Genomic DNA, 20,323 nt, shown 5'->3' with positions numbered 1-20,323 from the left:
TCTCGTCTCTATGGCAAGAAAATGTACATGAGCGTGCTAGTTGAGGCATTGGGCTCTTAGCCAAAGGGTGGGCTTCAAGCCGTGAACATGATAGGGGATGGGATGATATCTCAAGATTAGTTTTTCTCCCCACTAATCTTTTTGTTGGAACAAGTTTTTACCAATCGACAATGTCGTTCGCGTGATGCAAGAATTTGTTTGTTTACCATACCACTAGAAGGGCATTTTTGCATTGCAGATTTAATATGAACCATTTCACTGACTTTGAGACGATGCATCCTTTATCAACATGTCGTTGGCCCAAGGTGGTCGAAAATTTTCCTCCATGCACAATCTTACACGAACAGGCAACATCCGATGTTACAGCATCAAATCATATAGCTAGAAAAGAAGATATCCATGGAAAAAATGGAACAGGCAGTAGCCCGGGATCCCGAGATTATCCCTAGATTAGTTTTCTTTGATTCATATCCCCACAATCTCATATCTATGTTGAGCATTCAACCGGGACATGACGGGGAATAAAGCAAATTATGTTGAGCATATCTATGTTGAGCATTCAACCGGGACATGCTCAACACCCCACGAGAAAATTATTCAAGTTATTTTAGGTTTAAAAAAAGGAGCCATAATTGGACTCTGAAGTTTATGTTGATGAAAATTGCGTCTATGATGATGTAATTAGGTGTTTGCCAAATCTCTCAAAATCTCTTCGACTCCAGCGTGGCTCTAATTCAAGCTATAAATATTGCAGTTTGGCTTGAAAGTCTGAAGGGGAAGGCGACATGAACCATCGAGTTGATCATTTTCTAAAGGCACCAAAAGATCCGTCAAATCTTATGGGGGAAATCTTGTCCTCACCTGTGGCCACCCTGTGCGTGTGGGTGGCATGGTTTTGGTCGCCAAAGCACGTGCATTCAAGAGCTCTAGCCTCTCTCTCTCTCTCTCTCTCTCTCTCTCTCTCTCTCTCTCTCAAGCTCTCGATCATAGTGGACTCTCAGATTCTTAACCAAAAACATAATCCATGATGTGGGTGCTTAATTAATTAGCTGATCCATCTTCTTTTGGAGAGAGAGAGAGAGAGAGTCAAGCAAGACATCCATGTCTTGTTTGTCTCTCTCTCTCTCTCTCAAAAGAAGACGGGTCAGCTTAGTCTAAATGTATTGAGAGTCGGCTGTGATCGGGAGGTTGAGAGCTATATATATTTATATATATTTATATATATATATATGTCGAGAGAGAGAGAGAGAGAGAGAGAGAGAGAGAGAGGCGAGAATAGCAGGCGAGACCTAATTCGTAGTTTTTAACTTGTAAACTTTACCAGCTGCTTGTGCTTGTACTTGCCCAAGATCTTAGAACGAGCTCTCGCAGTTCGTACCGACATCATTGCACATCGCAAAGCTCTCTCTCTCCAAACTTGCAAGAGTCCCCACCTTTGCGCTTGCATAAGCATTTGCTGCTCGGCTCAAATTAGCTGCCAGCATGGGTGATCTGCGTTAAAAGACGCAATGCAATATTCAAGCAGGATCATGGTTCCGTCTCCCCAATGATACTAAAAAGAAGGCCTGCCGTCCTTCCTAAGCAAGCCCAGATATGATTATAAGCTGCCCACGTCATTTTACTGTCTCTCTCTCTCTCTCTCTCTCTCTCTCTCTCTCTCAGAGCTTCTCTCTCTGGCTATCAGTTTCTGAGTACCTTCCAAACTTATAAAAAAGCCCTTCACCAGAACCATTCCACTTTTGCAGACCACAAGAATATGGGCCCTTGTAAAGCTCCCCATGTTGTTCTTCTACCCTTTCCTGCACAAGGTCATGTCAATGGAGCTATGGACATTGCAAGAAAACTGGCCTCACTAGGGGTCTCTATAACCTTTGTTTGCACTGAAGGCTACATAGGAAACATGATCAAGCAGGGCTTCAATCCCGGCGGGCTACCCATTCGCCTCGTCGGCTTGCCCGATGGCTTGCCTCCAGAGAAAAGCATGACTGACAGCGTTGATCAGATAAATGTTCTCATAGAAGTGACAGAGAAATTGGTCCCTTCTCTTGAGGATCTCCTTTGTAGGCTAAATGAAGAGGATCGCATTGCTTGCGTGCTTTATGATTTCATGTTGTGGTGGATGGGGCGCCTCGGCCAAAAGCTTGGCATGCCTACATACATCTTCTATGCCATGTCTGCTAGTTTCTTCTCATACCTCACCTACATACCTGAGCTTGTATCTCAAGGTAGGCTTCCTCTTGAGCCCCACACAGACTTAAATGATGAATCCATTATTTTTAAGATCCCTGGTTTCCCATCTCTCCATGCCCGTGAGGTACCTGACATATCCTGGAGCCCTAATGCACTTTGCTCTTTCGATTACACGATGCGCTCCACCGCCGCATGGCGTGATGCGACAGGCATTTTGTTCAATACAGTGTATGACCTGGAGAAGGAAGTGATAGATGACTTGAGAGAGAGAGCTCCGGAGATGGATATAAGGGCAGTTGGGCCACTGCTGCCACTGGAGTATTTGAGTGCAGAGATGGCTGAATCAGCTGTTGAGGGGACCAAAAGTGTGAATGCAGAGAGGTGCCTGAGGTGGTTGGATGAGCAGCCGGAAGCGTCAGTGCTGTACATAGCCTTTGGGACGATTGCTAGTCCGAGCGTGCAGCAGCTGCATGAGTTAGCGATGGGGCTGGAAGCAAGCAAAGCGAGGTTTGTGTGGGTGGTGAGCGTGGGAGATGAGTCGAACCTGCAGGATGATGGAGCAGAGGATGATATTGTTGACGATGGAGATGAGAAAGCCATGAAATCTGCAGAGAGGAAAGGGAAGCAAATGAACGACGGGAAGCTTAGTGGCAACGTGCTTCCGAGCGGGTTTGAGGAAAGGACGCAGGGGAAGGGGCTAGTGCTGTGGCAACTGGCGCCACAGAGGAAGATATTGGCGCATGGGGCGATAGGTGGGTTTCTCACGCACTGTGGGTGGAACTCGACACTGGAGGGGATGTGCAAAGGGGTGCCCCTGCTGTGTTGCCCAATGTTCGGAGACCAGGGTATGAACGGCAAGTGGGTGGAGGAGGTGGTGCACACGGGCAAGCGGCTACAGCTGCAGAGAGATGAGGTGCAGCGGCAGGTGCAGCAGCTAGTAGACATGTCCTCGCCCTTGCGACTCTCCGCCTGCCGCCTTCGAGACATCGCGTGCCGCGCTGCCCTGCCGGGCGGCTCCTCCCACATCGACCTGCATGCCTTCATTCAAAATCTGGAGTAACCGACACATGAAGCGTAAATTGTTGGCACTGCAATGCCAAGCATGCAAAGGGAATTTTTGTGTTTTCACCCACATATGGGTTATGGTAAAGCAGCCAATAGTTGTGAGATGGGTGCCTTTCAAAAGTCATACACCCCAATTTATTGACAAAATTCTGAAATATACTTGGAATCTTGCTTGTGTCAACTATTGCTAGGTCTCATTGTCTTTTGCTTGAGTCAACTTGTGATTTGCGAAGTATACTATTGCTATCTCTCATTGTCTTTAAGCTCTGAAAAACCTCAAATATTAATTTCTTTTAAAATATTCATCATTCAAATTAAATTGAGAAAACTTCACAAGGAATATGATGCAGTTTTCACATTTCAAATCTAGCAAAAGTTATAAATTCCTCTCGAAATTATAATTTTTACTTTCACTATGACAATCTCAAAACGTTTACCGTGTTCTTTTACTGCATTTTGCAAAGAGAGTCCATTCTGGCCAAAGAAGAGAGGGGAGTGGGGATTTTTTTTGTATTTTAAATATTATCGCGGATATTGTTGCTCATATTACTGCAACTATTTTCACGTTTATTATCAAATCCGCTTTAGCGCTTCTTAAACATTCATATTTTGGTGTTTCTCTCTGTTTTGCTTGTGAATAAAAATAAAAGAACATTATTTAAAATTTCAAAAAAAATATTAAAACATGAAACAATGGCTATATATATATATATATATATATATATATATATATATATATATATATATATAGAGAGAGAGAGAGAGAGAGAGAGAGAATTAAGGACATGACAAAATATTTTCATAACTTAGATTATACAAAATGTTTATAAATCATCTTTCAAAAGATCTGACAAGTAGCATCATCCAATTCTAAGCTCTATGGCTCCTAAAGCAATAAAGAGAGAAATAGAATTGTCGTTTGTGGATGTGTTGGTTTCATCATCTTCGAATTTGTCATCCACCATCTCATCATCATGCAAATCATCCTCGCTAAGACTGGCAATCGTTGGACTTCAATCATTGATCTCTCTCTTCTCTATCGCCCCCCCATGCAAAGTAGTAGGTGAGTAGGTTCGAAGATCTTTTCCACTTCATTAGTGGAAAAATTGGTTCTCCCCTGAGGTGTTACGAGAACTACAAACCAAAGTTTTGGCTGGTGGATTAATGGGATATAGATGACCTATAGAAATACAAGTTCAAAGTGAGTAACATTGGTATAATTTATGTTACAAGCAAATAACTCACATGCTCACAATTGCATGGCAAAACTATATTGTCATACCTCTCTATGTGATGCACATTAGAGTCCACCATATAGAGGCCATTCTCATGCCGTCTAGACACATTTGCAAATCACTTACTATCATAAAATCTAATATCTAACTAACCCAAATGATTTTCTCATATTAAATTGATCACTTCACTACAAGAGGTCACTTGAATTCCGGTGCCACATTACCGGCGTCACTGGCGGGCATCAATATGTGTGTGAATTTATGGAGGGAGCCAAGTTTTTTTTTTTAATTCATTTTCAAAATTCCGACGCCTATTTCGGCAGGTTTTCTGACGCCTACGCGAATGGGCATTCCGACGCCCCTTACGTTGGCTGTTTCGACGCCTATACCGACAGCTGTACCATCGGTACCTGCAAAAATTGAAACTGCGGGCTTTCTCTGCACATTTCTACTAATTCCTTTGCCACATCTCAAGATCTCGTCTTCACCCTCTCTCACAGATCTGTTGTGGTACACACCGTCAGAGGTGCTTCCTACAGCCGGAGACGTGGAGTTTCCTGCAAAATACCCGAAATAGCATACTACAAACCATAAAACAGACACCTGGCAACCAGATAGATGTATAATCGCGAGATACACGATAGAGAGAGACAGAGTGCAAGATAGAGAAGTAAGGCACCTGCAGACGCACCTCCTAGAATGGAGTGCTACGCCGGCACGACGAGAGAAAAGAAAGGAGAGGTGAGAACAATAATGCAGACACTAGGTGAAATCTCCCCCCGTGCAAGAGTGACCATTTCCCTCTTACACGTATTTAATTTATAGATTCTTGAATGTTCAAAGTGAGTACAAACTGGCCGGCCGAATATAAATGGCCAAAGCTCATAAAAGAGCACTTGAATAATAAAATGTACATAACGGTTAGGTGGACTGTATATGTGAGTAAGTTTTTAAACCATTGATTGTTGTCGCAAGAAAAGTAGAAGCTAGTAAAACTTCACCAGTGTTATTGAAATGAGCTAAAATAGGATTACATCGGCTAGATTCCATGTTTTCCTTCAAAAAAATCGACAAAGTTTTACAAATTTTAGTGTGAATACCTGAGACTCTTAGAATTTTGACCTAAAAAAACAAAGGAGCTGTAGGTGTCCCTTATTGTCTTCATTTAGAAAAATTGTTTTTGGCAAGCCCTAACTCGATCATCAAACATTGCTATGATTACTTTGATCCAAAGTTTGATTTCCATTGTTGCTCTCTCAAAGAGAATCTCGTGAAAAATGTCGTAGGAACTACTTTCAATGGTCATCTTTGAATGGATACAAGAAACAATGAAATACCAAGAGACATAGGAGCACTTATCTCCACCTTAAGATAGACACACAAATCTCAAATAAATAAATAAATATATATATAGACACACACTGGCAATGTTGAAAACTGCAATGCTTCCCACCTGCGGGAAAGTGTGTCTTAGCTTACAATCATGCTGCTTGAAAATTCAAGAATGCCCCTTAGGAGCAGGAGGAAAAGGAATCATTCCGCTTGAAATTTGAGAGAAATAGTGTAAAAAGAAGAAAAGATGCAAATCATTTGTCAAGACTTACCTCTTTCTGTGTATGGTTAGGAAAATGATTTGTCTCGAACACTGTTTCCCACTATAAGCATGGCGTCAAACCTGAAGCGATTGCAAGGAGGGGGGCGATATAAGTTGTGGCTTCATGCTAAGGGACGACGGGGGTTGAGAAAAGCTAAGTAAGGTAAGTAAATAAATAGATCTATTGTGAATGCCGTTAAGCGTGCTTAGTGGGTCTTCATACTAATCAGTGGATAGCAAACCATGCATGTAGTGATGGCCTAAAAGCTCCATGCAAGCAATAGTTATAATATGCACCCGATAGCTTGTATGGTTGCATCAAGCAGCTTATAGTGCCACCAAGAGAGAGAGAGAGAGAGACATTACGGTGGCAAGGCAAAACAATGCTCCAGTCGTATCCCATGCTATCATCCCCGAGCATGGGCTTATTCAGCTCCGAGGCATCGCGTTTTCTTCACATAGATGCCAGATGAGCCGAACCGCGCTTGTGGCCACGTTTTCTCGTGTGCCTTAACATTTAATGGTCTAAAAACTTATGTGTAGCGGAAATTAGCATGAACATAGTGGGCATTTCATTAGAATAGATTCCTAATGAGAATTACAAGAGTGCTCGGGTGGAGAGAGCAACAAAAAGAATAACACCTAGTTAGATAGCATCAACAATACTTTCAAAAGAGAGAGAAATTAAGCTATTGACAACAGTTGAGGACCATATTTGCATGGAGCCGGTCCCCCCTCCAAAAGGCTTTGTATTATGGTTTCCCCCATCAAGAGAGACATTGTACAATACAATTCTTTGTGTTCCTTCAAGACTAGCTAGTTCAATGAAGATGAAAGCTTCATGCACTAAGCAAAACACTTAGTAAACACAACTTTAATTATCCCGGTTCTCAGACCCAAGACCTCACACACCTTCGGAGATGGTGAGAGCTAGCAGGGTATGAGAGTAGATTGAGAGGAAGAAGGAGTATCTTACGAGAAAGATGTACATCTCCTCACATAATCACTCATATTAGCATAGCTTTAGCTTAGTAATTAGCTTGGTAGAGGAGATGAGCATGCATTTAAGCTTGGCTCTTGGTTGGATTTGCATCCACAAGCCAAGAGTGTGTCGATGTAGGCTTCTATCTCACAAGCTTGGAGTAGGTGATGAGCTCTCCATTAAAGCTTGGGAAGAGATAGTCTTCTCTTTCTTCACACATGATATTGTGTGAGTGTGTGTGTGATAATGCCTTGCAAAAATCAGCCCCCTCTCTCTCTCTTGGGCGAGCCCTCTTGCTATTTGCTCTTGCAGGCTCCCCATTGGACCTCCCCAAGTCAAGCCAATGGCTATTAAGCAGCATAAGTGATAGACTTCTGACATGTGTCCCCCTTTCCCCTTTTGTAAGAGCTTTAGGTAATTTAATAATTAAACTAAACTGTCATTGGACCCCTTTGCCTCCTGGCCAATAGGAATCAGGCAAGCCATTGGGCTCCTGAATGCTCATTGGACCCCTTGGGAGACTGTCCAATAGTCTTCTAGGAGACTTAATTCTCATTGGTTCTTTTATTAAGTGTTTTTAAATTAATTAAATTAGATTTAATCTAGCCTAATTCTCATTGGTCCACCTCCAAGGCCATCCAATAGGAATTGGGCACACCTTGTGGGCATTTGGGCTAGGGAGCTGACATGTGTCCCTAATTCCCTTTGTGTAAAGGAGGGAGCCTGTGTGTGTGTGTGTGTGTGTGTGTGTGTGTGTGTGTGTGACTTTCTCTCTCATCCCCTAGAAGAAGGGCTCGCCCCCTCTCATGTAGGGATATGCAAAGACTTTTTTTTACACACACAAAGCATCCAATTTCCCATAGGGTTGACCTTTGGACACAACCTTTGAATTTTGGAACCTTAGCATTTTGGAAGTCTTAATGGGCTGAGCCTTAGGGTCTTTTTAGCCCATTGTTGCACATGGCTCTTTTGCAGATGGCCCCCCCTTTGGATCTCTATTTTCCCTCCTTTGGATCCCTACTGTGGCCGGTCTGCTAGCTTAACCAATATTCTAGCTTTTTCTCCCCTGGCACTTCCCCACATTAAATGATCAGTTTAATATGAGAAAATCATTTAGGAGAATTAGATATTGATTATTATGACATTACCTCTCTCTTGAAATCATAGTCGTCCTCCACTATGGTGTAGAGAAGATAAAGCATATTCAGGAGTCCTTTTCTTAGCGGGTAGAGGATCCTTATGTTACCCTGCGACATCATTCCACAATGGATGACTATGGTGTAGAGAAGATAAATCATATTCATGAGTCCTTTTCTTAGCGGGTAGAGGATCTCTATGTTACCCTACAACATCATTCCAGAATGGATGACTAGTCTATTTGGCGCTTGAGAGCCTGAGGCTGCCGCAAGCATGTCTGCACATTAGTCCTATCAGTCTTCCATAGTAGAGCGACAAGCTCTACTTGGTGTTTGGGAGACGTCCTCTCCGCAAACTTGATCTAAGCATGCATACTACTTCATTTTTGTGCACAATAAAGAAAAAGAGAGTCTTATAAGACAAAAAAAACTTTGTTCATTTTTAACATTTTGTACATTTGCTTACTCTTGGGAAGCATTGTAAGCATTGACAAGGTTTAGGTTATCCTTTAATTGCATGCCTTGCATCTATCTAGCATCTTCAAAAGGATAATTCTTAAACTTAATAAGATATTGTCGGATAGTCTTACCGCCTCTTAATACCTTGTCTTCATGTCAGAGAATGGACTCGGGCTGCAGCACCTCCTCTTGGTCCTCGATCTCCGGTGGGTCTTCAATAGTTGGTTCTTGAGGTGGCTCTCCTTTGTGAGGCTTTAATAGGCTCACATTGAAAGCATTGTGTATGAGCCAATGATTGGGCAACTTGAGTTGATAAGCCATCTCATTGATTGGCCTAAGAATCTGGAAGGGACCATTGTAACTTTTTGCTAGTTTAGCATAGTACTTTTGGTGGCCCGTAGGATTCTTGCCCGTCGTGTGCCTTAATCGAGCCTTGGGAAACTTTAATAAGACCCAATCGTTTTCTTTAAATGATTGGGCTCTTTTGTGCTTGTCAGCAGCAGCCTTTTGCCTTTGCTGTGAGATAGAGATAGCATCCTTAATCTTTTGAAAAGATTCTTGTAGGTCTGGGCTATACTCATCTGCAGCGAAGATCTTCCCATGTACCTTAAGTAGCAAGGGACATTTTGATCTTCTCTCAATTACCTCGAAAGGTGCTTTTCCCGTGGAAGTATGTACAGTGTTATTGTAAGCATACTCCACTAAGGGTAAGTACTTCTCCCATTGGAATCTTTGATCTACTTCCGTTACATAGGCTTTTAGTAGATCGATAATTGTTAGGTTAGCTATTTCACTTTGGCCATCCGTTTGTGGATGATAGGCCGAAGAGAATTTTAGCCTTGTCCCTAAATTCTCAAAGAGACCCTTCCAGAAATTACTGGTCATTCTAGGATCTCTATCTGACACTATGGACATTGGCAAGCCATGGTACTTGAAAATTTGTGAAATGAAGAGGGTTACCATTTGATGGGCTTTGATAGTCTTTTTGACACGTATAAAATGAGCTTGTTTACTGAACCTGTCTACTATCGTCCATAATCCCGTATTCCCATGGATAGACTTAGGCAATCCAAAGATAAAATCCATGGATATGATCTCCCATGGTGAATTAGGGATTGGCAAGGGTTGAAGCAATCCAAGTTGCTTTCCTCTATCAAATTTTGTCTTTTGGCATACCACACATTTAGAAACATACTCTTGTATGTTCACTTTCATGGTAGGCCAATAGAAATATGTTTCAATTCCCTTTAAGGTAGACTAAATCCCCCTATGCCCCGCATACGGTGGAGCATGAGATTCATACATTACTTTCTCACGTAGTGAGTTAGTAACACATAGTCTATTGCCATAGAGAAGATAACCATCTTGTAAAGTAAATGGTTCTTCTTTCTTCCCTAATGTAAGGGCTGAAATCACATCTCTAAAATCGGGATCAATAGCGTACTCATCTATCATTGAAGATAGATCATTGTGAGTTGCTATGGAAACCGCATTCACTCTCGGTCGTCTTGAGAGTGCATCAACTACTTGATTATGCTTGCCAGCAATGTGAGCAATATGAAAATGAAATTGCGAAAGGAAATTTGCCCACCTCATTTGTTTGTCGGAGAGCTTGGTCTGCGTCATGAAGTACTTAAGACTTTGGTGATCCGTTCGCAGAATGAAAGGAGTCCCCAATAAATAGTGCTTCCATGAGTCTAAGTCATGTAGAACTGCAAGGAGTTCCTTTTCATATATGCCTAGAGCTTGCTCAACAGGGTCGAGCCTTTGACTCTCATAGCCTATGGCGTGCCCTTCTTGGAGTAAAATTGCTCCAAGGCAATCACTACAAGCATCACATTGGACCTCAAATGGTTTTGAGAGATCCGGTAGTGTAAGCACAGGTTGAGAGATAAGATTTTCTTTAAGCTTTTTGAAAGCATTGTTCTCCTTAGCAGACCATGTGTACCTAACACTTTTCTTTGTTAGGTCATGTAATGTTCCCGCAATTTGTGAGAACTTTTCTATGAAGCGTCTATAGTATGCACACATACCTATAAAGCTTCTTAGTTCATAAGGATTCCTTGGTTTAGTCCATCCTTTTATTACCTCTAACTTTGATGGATCCATTTGGATGCCATCTTGAGAGATAATGTGGGGGACGCATAGGGTGTAGAAATAGAGGATGAAGGCTATGGAGGTGTGAGAGATGTGGCAATGGTGAAGAGAGTGAATTAGGACATGGGAGTTGCAGGTTTGGGAGTGGGAAGGAGAGGGAGGAGTGTGTGTGAAAGAGGAAAATGATAAAGTGGAAGAGGAAGTGTGGCTACATAGCATGGGCAAACTGGGGTCCACCAATAAAATCATAGCTCATAGCTCGTAGCTCAAAAAAAATATGAAAAAATTTGAGATGAAAGTTCAGCTTACGAGCTACAACTTTTGTTTGTATCACCTTTTCAAATTCGGGGATCATGTGATCTTTAAAAATTTAGCAAAACCGACTGTTTTTTCCACTGCACAAGGTCCTTGTGAGGTCCTTCTTTGGATGATTCTTTTGAATACCTCCAAGAGTAGCTCCCCATGGTGCATGCATGCATGCCACATACCCTTGACCTTATTTGGTAGGTCTATCATTGAAGATATTGTTGAGATCATGATATAAGTGAATAGTACAACTAAGAAAATCAAGTATTGAGGGGTCTAAAAAAATATGTATATGTCAAATATAAATAATATAGGTGGAAAAAATATAAAGGGGTCAAAATAAATCTCTCTTATTATAAGTCTACCATAAAAAGATGAACATTTTTGGTGGTCTAATTTATGAGAGTAATAGAGAATAGATGTAGGAAGGAAAAAATATACACATAAATAGAACTAGTTTTTTTGGATTTTTTGTTGGGATGGAGTTACACCAAAAATAAGAGAAGCTTGCATGAAATTATTTTTATATGGATTAAAGAGTATGCAAAATGGTAAGAAAAAATATGGTAATGGTGAGTCAATGTACATAGCATAAATAACATACCATAGGTAAAAATATTTAAATAAATACCAAAATAATTATGAAAAATCCTTTTATTTAGGCCCTATATACAATGAAATATTTACACACAAATGGACCATAATATACTTATAATTTTTCTTATTTTTTTATTTTGGCTCAACTAGCCTAGTGACTAGCTAATTGAGGGTTTTTAAGAAGATATGGGAAAAGTCCCCTAACTCACACACGCCTATGTACAGTGAAGTGATAAGGATAACCAAAATGTTTGAGTGATTTGATAGGGTGAGGTAGCTTACTATGGCAATTATGGAAAGCCAAAAAACGGCTATCAGTATTAAGAGCGAACATGTGGGCCTTGATAACTATTACACCTTAACTTGAACTCATAAGGAACCTGAAATCTTGTAGACAGATTTGATGATGGAATACCCCACTGGTTGATGACGTTTTTGAAGCTGTCAAGGATAGAACTACAAAGGCCCAAAGCGCTGGATGATTTGAGGAGGTTGTAACATCCATTGTTAGCCATAGGGGTGGGTGGCTAGATCCTAGCACATACTCGCTACAATGGTTGTCGCCTAGCACGTACTCGCTACATTGGTTGTAGAGTGCCTAAGTGCCACGGAAAGCAGCCTCAGTAGCCAATGCCGTCCAAGACCCATCGGTGACCAGTATTACCACCACCATCATCACAAGACGGGTAAAGCCTCCATAGCCTGAGCCTTCAATCTCTCTCTCTCTCTCTCTCTCTCTCTCTCTCTCTCTCTCTCTCTCCCCCCCCCCCCCCCCCCCCTTAAAGAATCCAACACTTCTGCACATTAGTATAGGTTCGTGTGTTTGGAGCCTCTCAAGAACACAATGGAACCACATAGCCAAGACTCCCAAGGCAAGAGAGGTTTAACTTTTGCAATTCCACCTACTATTGTTTGGAAACTTTTCTTACAAAATAATTGGTGAAGACAAAGAATAGATCATGGAGATTGTACTTCAACACTTACACTCTCATCATTACCATTAGCTGGAAGAGTCTTTGGGCCTTCAGGAATATGCATTTCCTACGAAGGAGGTGGATTTATGATTGTCATAGGCATAACGATATCATCAGAAAGCCTACCGTGCATCTCTCGATGCTCTTGGCATAATGCATACAACAGTGGACTAAGCAAAGATCACAAGGAGAATTTTGCATATGGTATTTCTTTTGCAAGGCTTGCTGGAATAGTCCTCTGTATATGCCACACATCCACCACATAAAGACTTGTCCTTCCCCAATAGAAAAGGCCGCATGAGGATTGACTGCACAAAAGGCTACAATGGTAGCAGCAAGTGCCAATCCACCCTCCACAAATATGGCATGGCATCTGCAAGGTGTTGTCCAAGATACTTCTGTATTTCGATATTCCTTCCAAACAAGACACATGGGAAAATCAAGCCTAATTACCAGCAAGAATCATTTAGTGGTCAGCACAACCACGTCAGATGCCCGTATATTCAGTTCGGCTTCTCGTATGATAGCCACTTTTTTGCTTTGTATTTTGGCAAGCTCTACTTCTTGTGACCACAACGCAGATTTCTTGGCTAGCTCTGCATCTGCTTGAGTCATCTCTGCCTTCCTAGTGTTGTCAAAGATCTTGCACTCCTTGGTGCCGACATCGCCCTTATACTTGGTGTCAGCGAGGGCAATTTTGGCGCTAGTGGCCACGTCGTTTGGCCGAGGAAGGACAAGTACTCGTGGCCTGGGACATTGAGGAGCTGCTTGACATTGGCATTGTATATCACGAGGTCGAGTTCATTGAGCTCGAGCTGCACTTTCTGGAAAACGGCGACCTTGAATTGTTTGGTGTCTTTGAAGATGTCCTCCATGGTCATGGCGGCGGCGAGGAAATTTTGCCTTCGATGATGCCCTTGACAAGGTCATTGACATGGCTGTAGTTTTCTTTATGGGGGGCGACGAGGCGGGCGTACTTGATGAGGTCGTCTAGATTGTAGGCTTTGGGCCGATGGTGAAGACAGCGGCAAAGACGAAGGGGAGCTTTTCGGCTGACAGGGGTGAGGTCAATGATGCTGCATGTCTGGGCTGGAAGGATTCAGGCTTTCTTGGCCAGCTCCGAGAGAGAGAGAGAGAGAGAGAGAGAGAGAGAGAGAGAGTTCTCACTTCTCTGCACGTGCTTCTTGCGTGAGTGAGTGATAGAGAGAGAGAGAGAGAGAGAGAAGAGAGAGGAGCTCCAACCGTCCAACGTCGAGTAAGATGGACCCGTTCTCTTCGTCAATGAGTGGAAGTTCGCATCCTCCATCGCCAGAAGCTCTGGTGGAGCAGGTGCAGAATCAATTACTCAGGTGTACATGGAAGAATTTTCAACACAGTACGAGACAAATGTTTCACTAAATGTGTAACAAAGCCCAGCAGCACTTTGAGTGGGAGTGAAAGTAGTTGCATATCGCGGTGTGTAGATCGGTAGATTGTCAGTCGTATAGTTGTTAGCTCAATTCCCCGCTAATTTATGTTTCTGAGTTGTTAAAATCATACACACCTTGTCGCATTAATAGAAAAGCCTCTTAGATGTCCAGTTTTATTTGTCTAGACAAAATAACAGCTGAATGATTTTTCGTTCATTTTGTTGAACTGCTCGTACACCATAGTCATTTTTGTACAATCCAAGCAACTCGGACAGTCTTGACTATCACAAAGGGTTTTACATCATTCAACCAAAAAAAAAAAGAGAGAGAGAAGAGAGAGATTGTGCATATTCCTGCACGCCGACCGTTCAAAGTAGGATGGAATCTCCACCGACTGTACTGACCTCTTTGCACTGGCTGCTGCAGCATCATCGGACACCACCAGGCGTCAACATGCGGCACGACCGGCCCAGTTCCGGCCAGCGGCAATTCCGTCAACCACCACGGGTAAAAAGTTTATGTGAAAATTACCAAAATACCCCTCTAATTTGAGAACATTCTCAAAATACCCCCTCTAATTTCAAAAATTCCCAAAATACCCTTGTATCTATTTTGGTTGGATATTTCAAGATTTTTAAATCTTTATTCCTTTTTAACAATTGAGATTCTTTTATGCATGCTTAGCAGGTAATTTGTCACCAATTACTTGCGAAAAAAAGGTAATTATGTCTAGAAATAATGAAGCATTCATCTCCAAAGCCTACATAATCAACCCAAATTCTCGATCTAGCATCATTTTAATCTTTAGAGAAATTTAATTTCACAACCAAAGGTATTTTGAGAATTTTGGAAAATTTGAAGGGCATTTTGGAAATTTATGACAAAGTAATAGGGGTATTTCGGAAGTTTTTGAAATTTGAGGGGTATTTAGGGAATTTCCACAAATTAAAGGGGTATTTTGGTAATTTTCCCTTTAAATATCTAGCAAACTGAAAAGACACAATGTCAAGGATTGGCTCCGAGTCATCGCTTCTAAGAAGGATAGAAATGTGTACAAATTTAGATACTTCAATATCGCAAAACGAGAGGAGAAGATTGTTTAACGTCATAGGAAACTATCCAAGAGACCTTAAAGATCTATCTGTTGAAGAACGAGCGCATGCAACATGCGCAAGAGAGAGAGAGAGAGAGAGAGAGAGAGAGAGAGAGAGAGAGAGAGCAGTGTTCACGGAAAACTTTTCTAGCAACCAATGGGAAAATGGAGAGCATTGAAAATCTCTCAATTTGCAGTGAAAATTTTAGGGTTTTTACGATTAAAATCCTCTAGCGTTAGCCGAGTAGAAAAGGTAGATAAAGATAAATAAAGAGAGTATAAACTTTGAGCCATATGCTTTGGAATTCGTTTTTTGGTGCAAGGTTAGGTGACCCTCCAAGGTAGACTTTTCAATTTTTGTCCGTTAAAGGCTGGTTTTTTGTGGAGAGAGAGAGATAGAGTAACAAAAAAAACAAACGTTACATTGTAAAATATTTGGCCGACTCGATGGCAAGCTCATTATTTTCTCTATAATCTCACTCTCTTCTCTCTCTAGCAGTGTTCTCCATGTGCGCTGCTAGAGAGAGAGAGAGAGAGAGCATAACAAAAAAAATAGACAATATGTTGTAAAATATTAAGCCTTGTTGACGACAAGCTCATCAGGTTGGAATTCCTCTCTCTCTCTCTCTCTCTCTCTCTCTCTCTCTCTCTCTCTCTCTCTCTCTAATAGTCGAAGGGAAAAAGCTTGAGGACAATAGGGGTTGAGAGTATAAAGAGAAAACCCTCAAAATGGGTCCTTACCCTGGATGAGGTGTCATGCTCAAGCAGGGCCAATAGTACTACAAATGAGTATGCCATTGATTTCACCCCCATCTTTCTTTTTATGTTGTTAATGATTAACGAGCTTGCCAACAACAAGGACCCTTATTCTATAAGAAAACCTCTCCTCTTGCCATCGCATTTTGACTCTCTCTCTCTCTCTCTCTCTCTCTCTCTCTCTCTCTCTCTCTCTCTCTCTCTCTCTCTCGCTCGCTCGTTTCCCACGATGTTAAAAATTCTCTTCTTTTTCTTCTAAGTCCTTCACTAATTTTCCCTTTTTGTTTCTCTCTCTCTCTAGCAATCAACACCAACATGGAGTCCTAGATCTAGCAATTTCATCTAATGAGTAGCAATTTAGAAACTAGCCAACAACTATATGCAAAATTTTAAAGTGTATCTTATGTAAACAATCGGAGATTGGGCAAGACTAGAGAATGCGAGGTAGTTTACATTGTGAGGAGTATATATATTAAAACAACATTCATAATCATTGTAGATGGCAACGTCATTAACTAACATGGAGAAAAAGATTGCATGCTCGTGCACGCTCTGCAAGTATCAAATCCTGCGTAAGTGTAGGATATGTAATGAGCATGTGCACAAGTACGGAGAGTTTGCTAAAGAAACAGTACAGAATCTACGATACGACTCCTACGGAATGGGCATTGATTTTCACAACATAGCAGCTACATCTGAGAGAGAGAGAGAGAGAGAGAGAGAGAGAGAGAGAGAGAGAGAGAGAGAGAGAGAGAGAGAGAAAGGATTATGCGTGAAGGTTCGACCAATATAGAGCCAAGGATGGAAGCAGAAAAGGACTTACAGACAGAAGACGACGGCATGGAGGAGATGGTGGATGCCTTCTTCCAGACAAGCGAGGAGAACGCTAACGAAGCAGCACCAAAAGCCGTGCGCCTATCTCCTGAAAACATGTTGAGGAAGTTGGCACGTCAACCAATTTATGAAGGCGCCAAAATATCGACGCTTCGTACTTGTCTGGCGTTTTTGAATCTTCATTCAGTGTATGGGTGGTCAGATGCAAGCGTCACTGCTTTGTTTAGGTACGTAATTTACAAAAGAGATTTTCCGATTGCAACGGTGGCGTGCTTGGAGAGCTTTTTAATTTAATGTGGCTTAAACTGGTTGTTGCGGGAGAAACTTCTCCCGGCTGGCAATGAAATGCCCCCCTCCAGGCCAGACGCAAAGCAACTATTGACCTCAGTTGGCTTGGACTACAACAAGATTCATGCATGTCCAAATGATTGCATTCTTTTTCGCAATGAATTCACAGATTGTCTGTCGTGTCCTAAGTGCGGAGCAATGCGCTACAAACAAGATGCAGTTGGCGAGACAGTGCCAGCTAAAGTGTTGCGGCATTTTCCTATTATTCCTAGGATAAAAAGCATGTTTCGTTGTGGTTCCATTGCAAAGTTGATGCGGTGGAATTCTACGAATAGATCCACTGACGCAACATTTAGGGTGCCTGTTGATTCAAAGGCCTGGAGGCACATTGAAGATACCTAGCCACATTATAAGAGTGAACCATGAAATTTGTGTTTGGGCATGGCAATGGATGGAGTCAATCCATTTGGCTTGAGAAGCTCGTCATGGAGAACTTGGCCTGTGTGCCTTATCAATTACAACCTCCCGCCGTGGCTTGCCATCAAGAAGGGTCCTTCATTTGATTGTACCTGGTAAGTTCAAGGCAAAAAACATGGATGTTTATCTAGCTCCACTAGTTGACGAGCTCCAGGAGTTATGGCATGGGATTGACATAGTAGATGCGGTTGAACCAGTAGGACAATAGCATGCAAGGATCCATGTACTTCTTATGTGGACTATGCATGATTGACCAGGATACGGAGAATCTTCTGGTAATGGTTCTTGATTTACAAAATTCTCGCTATTCGCAAGTACTTTGCCTTGGCCTGATTCATGCTTTAATATATGCAGGGCTAACAACTTTGGGATACAATGCATGTCCAATTTGCGGGAAGTCTTTGGATGTGCGCTATTGTGCCTCTCTTCGAAAGACAATTTATCAAGGCCACCACCGTTATCTTCCAGATAGCCATCACTTGCGCGAAGGTCAACTTGGTCGCGTTGAATGTGGTCCTATGCATGTACAAGAGTGGCATCGCCGATGGGAGAAACATGAGGGGCAACCTATTCCAGGAATGAAACGTTTGTCCATTCTCCATACGTTGCCGTACTGGGGTGATCTACTAATTAACCATTTGCTGGATCCAATGCATATATTCAAGAATGTGGGAGAGCTCCTTTGGAAGACAATCATGGGAATGAAAGACAATCGAGCTTCACTAGATGATTTGCAGTGAGTTGGAAAGATGCCAGAGCTGTGGCCTTTCACCAATGCAGCTGGCCAAACAAAACTTCCAAGAGCGCCATGGGTATTGCTAAAAAACGAAGAGCGACAAGTTAAAAGGGTGATTTCAGAGTTCAGGATGCCAACAGGATATATGCGATGTCTCAAGACAGCATTCACCCGTGACGATCAACTATCAGGACTGAAATTGCACGACTGGCATAAGTTCTTGCAATTCATTCTTCCAATTGTGATTGAGGGGTGTTTAACGGAGGAAGTGCGGACCTGCATATACAAGATTTTAGAGCTAGTGCGGTGGATCTCTTCCAAGGAGATACGGGAGGAATATATTACAGTCGCAAGGGATAACTCCATTGAGGCAGTTTGCATGATTGAGAAGTATCTACCCACGCGCTGCCTAACTATCCAAATGCACTTGCTCGTCCATGTAGTAGATGAGGTTGCAGTGGCAGGTACAGTCCACAGCCATTGGATGTTCTTTCTAGAGCTGTTAATGAAAACACTTAAGGGTTTTGTTTGCCAAAAAGCGCGTCTAGAGGGGAGCATGGTAGAAGGATGGCTGGTGCAAGAGTCTCTTGTATTGACGACCGAATTTCTATCTGTTTCTGACCCAGAAATGCCTCGACTGTGGAGCGATGACGAGCATGCAAGACTGGTGGGAGAGGAGCCGCAAGGGCAAGGGGTGCCGAAGAAAATGAACGACGCCATGCGAGAACCGATCATGAAGCTATGTATACTAAATTCAGTGCCGATGCAATATTGGCTTGAAAGGTACGAAGAAGAGAAAGAGAGACGCAATAGGGAGCGACAGGATTTCAGGCGAAGCCGAACGACTAGAGGTTTACCCTTGCCAGACTATCTCGCTCCTCTACCTGAATTCCCTACAATGGCATGGTTGGACAAGACAGTGAGAGCAGCTCGACAGATCGGAGAACCCATAGCTCTAGAAGAGGAAGAGCTGGCTATTGGATGTGACTGGAAGTATCATACATACATGGCACTGTGGTCGCATGGAAAGCATTTCAAAACACAACAAATTGACAGCAGAAGAAACACATTTGACAGTGGGGTAATGGTTAGTTTCATGCAAAAGAGCAAGGCCAGTGCCAGAGACACAAATGAGAGCACTAGCAACTGAGATTACTGTGGTCTAGTGTCAGAGATCCTGAAAGTAAGCTTCAGACGGTTTGAGATGTTTTTGTTGGATGTGAAGTGGTTCAAGGTGATTACTTCTGGTCGCAATGCAACGGTACGTAGAGATGGAAACAAACTTGTGCAAATAGATTCTACAAAGGTTTGGACAGATGCGAGCGACACATTTGCTCTCCCCGAACATTGCGAGCAAGTGGTTTTTGTACTGGACCCTCGAGAGCGACAATGGTGGTTTGTGGTTTAGGTTGCTCCAAGAAATAAACAAGTATTTGAAGGGCAAGATCTCCTGGAGGAAATTCAGTCAGACGACGTCCATACTACTGTGACATTAGATGAGATGGACGAAGGTATGGCAGAGGAAGCTGACAGATATACGAGGGATGACGCAGACGAGCCAGAATTGACACTTGTAGATGAAGATGCAATGGATGAAGACAATCTGCCAGAACGAGTTGAGGCAGAGTTATGTTTGCAATTAGAGATAGACGATGATACGGTGCAAGATCTTATCGATGATGCCTCACTCGTCGAGGCCCAGGCCTGTAAGTGTTTGTGTGAAGACGTTGATTTAAAATTAAGCTTAAAGTTAATTTAAACAACTGTGTTCTGATGCTTTATTTTACTTTCTTTGTGCAGGACTTTAGTATGGCAGACACGTTTCCTGATCCCGCTTCTATGAGTGCAGATGCATTCATGGGCTTTGTTACATGGATGACGCCTGCTCAGATGGGAGAGGCTTCTCAGTACTGGGTAGCTAGAGGCACGGGTACTATGCCTTCGGGCTTCAACCCGAGGGTCCGACGCCTAGGGGGGGGACACCTATGGGTACGACGCCTGCTTCTCCCATCACGTCCGCTTCGACACCTAGGGGTGGGGTAGAGGCGGGTACGTCCTCTTCTCCGCAGCACAGGCGCACTCACCGATCTCGGAA

At 42.6% G+C, this 20,323-nt stretch overlaps 1 protein-coding gene and 2 pseudogenes across 1 annotated transcript; 2 read left to right on the top strand and 1 right to left on the bottom strand.

Annotated features, from left to right (window-relative positions):
* The first annotated feature begins 1,288 nt into the window (after positions 1-1,288).
* Positions 1,289-3,431, top strand: LOC147427607 (UDP-glycosyltransferase 87A2-like). Its single transcript, XM_086496957.1, has one exon. It carries the CDS (start codon positions 1,757-1,759, stop codon positions 3,248-3,250), a length of 1,494 nt encoding a protein of 497 aa, XP_086353083.1. The 5' UTR covers positions 1,289-1,756; the 3' UTR covers positions 3,251-3,431.
* A 9,187-nt stretch (positions 3,432-12,618) lies between these two features.
* On the bottom strand, positions 12,619-13,516 carry LOC147427606 (cell number regulator 6 pseudogene; annotated as a pseudogene).
* Positions 13,517-18,934: 5,418 nt separating this feature from the next.
* LOC147427605 (uncharacterized) lies at positions 18,935-20,071 on the top strand (annotated as a pseudogene).
* Positions 20,072-20,323: the final 252 nt, after the last annotated feature.

This window comes from Adiantum capillus-veneris, chromosome 23, assembly GCF_014529385.1.
Source record: "Adiantum capillus-veneris isolate H3 chromosome 23, ASM1452938v2, whole genome shotgun sequence".
Taxonomy (NCBI): domain Eukaryota; kingdom Viridiplantae; phylum Streptophyta; class Polypodiopsida; order Polypodiales; family Pteridaceae; genus Adiantum; species Adiantum capillus-veneris.
The sequence above is the reverse complement of the archived record's forward strand: the minus strand, read 5'-3'. Positions and strand labels throughout refer to the sequence as shown.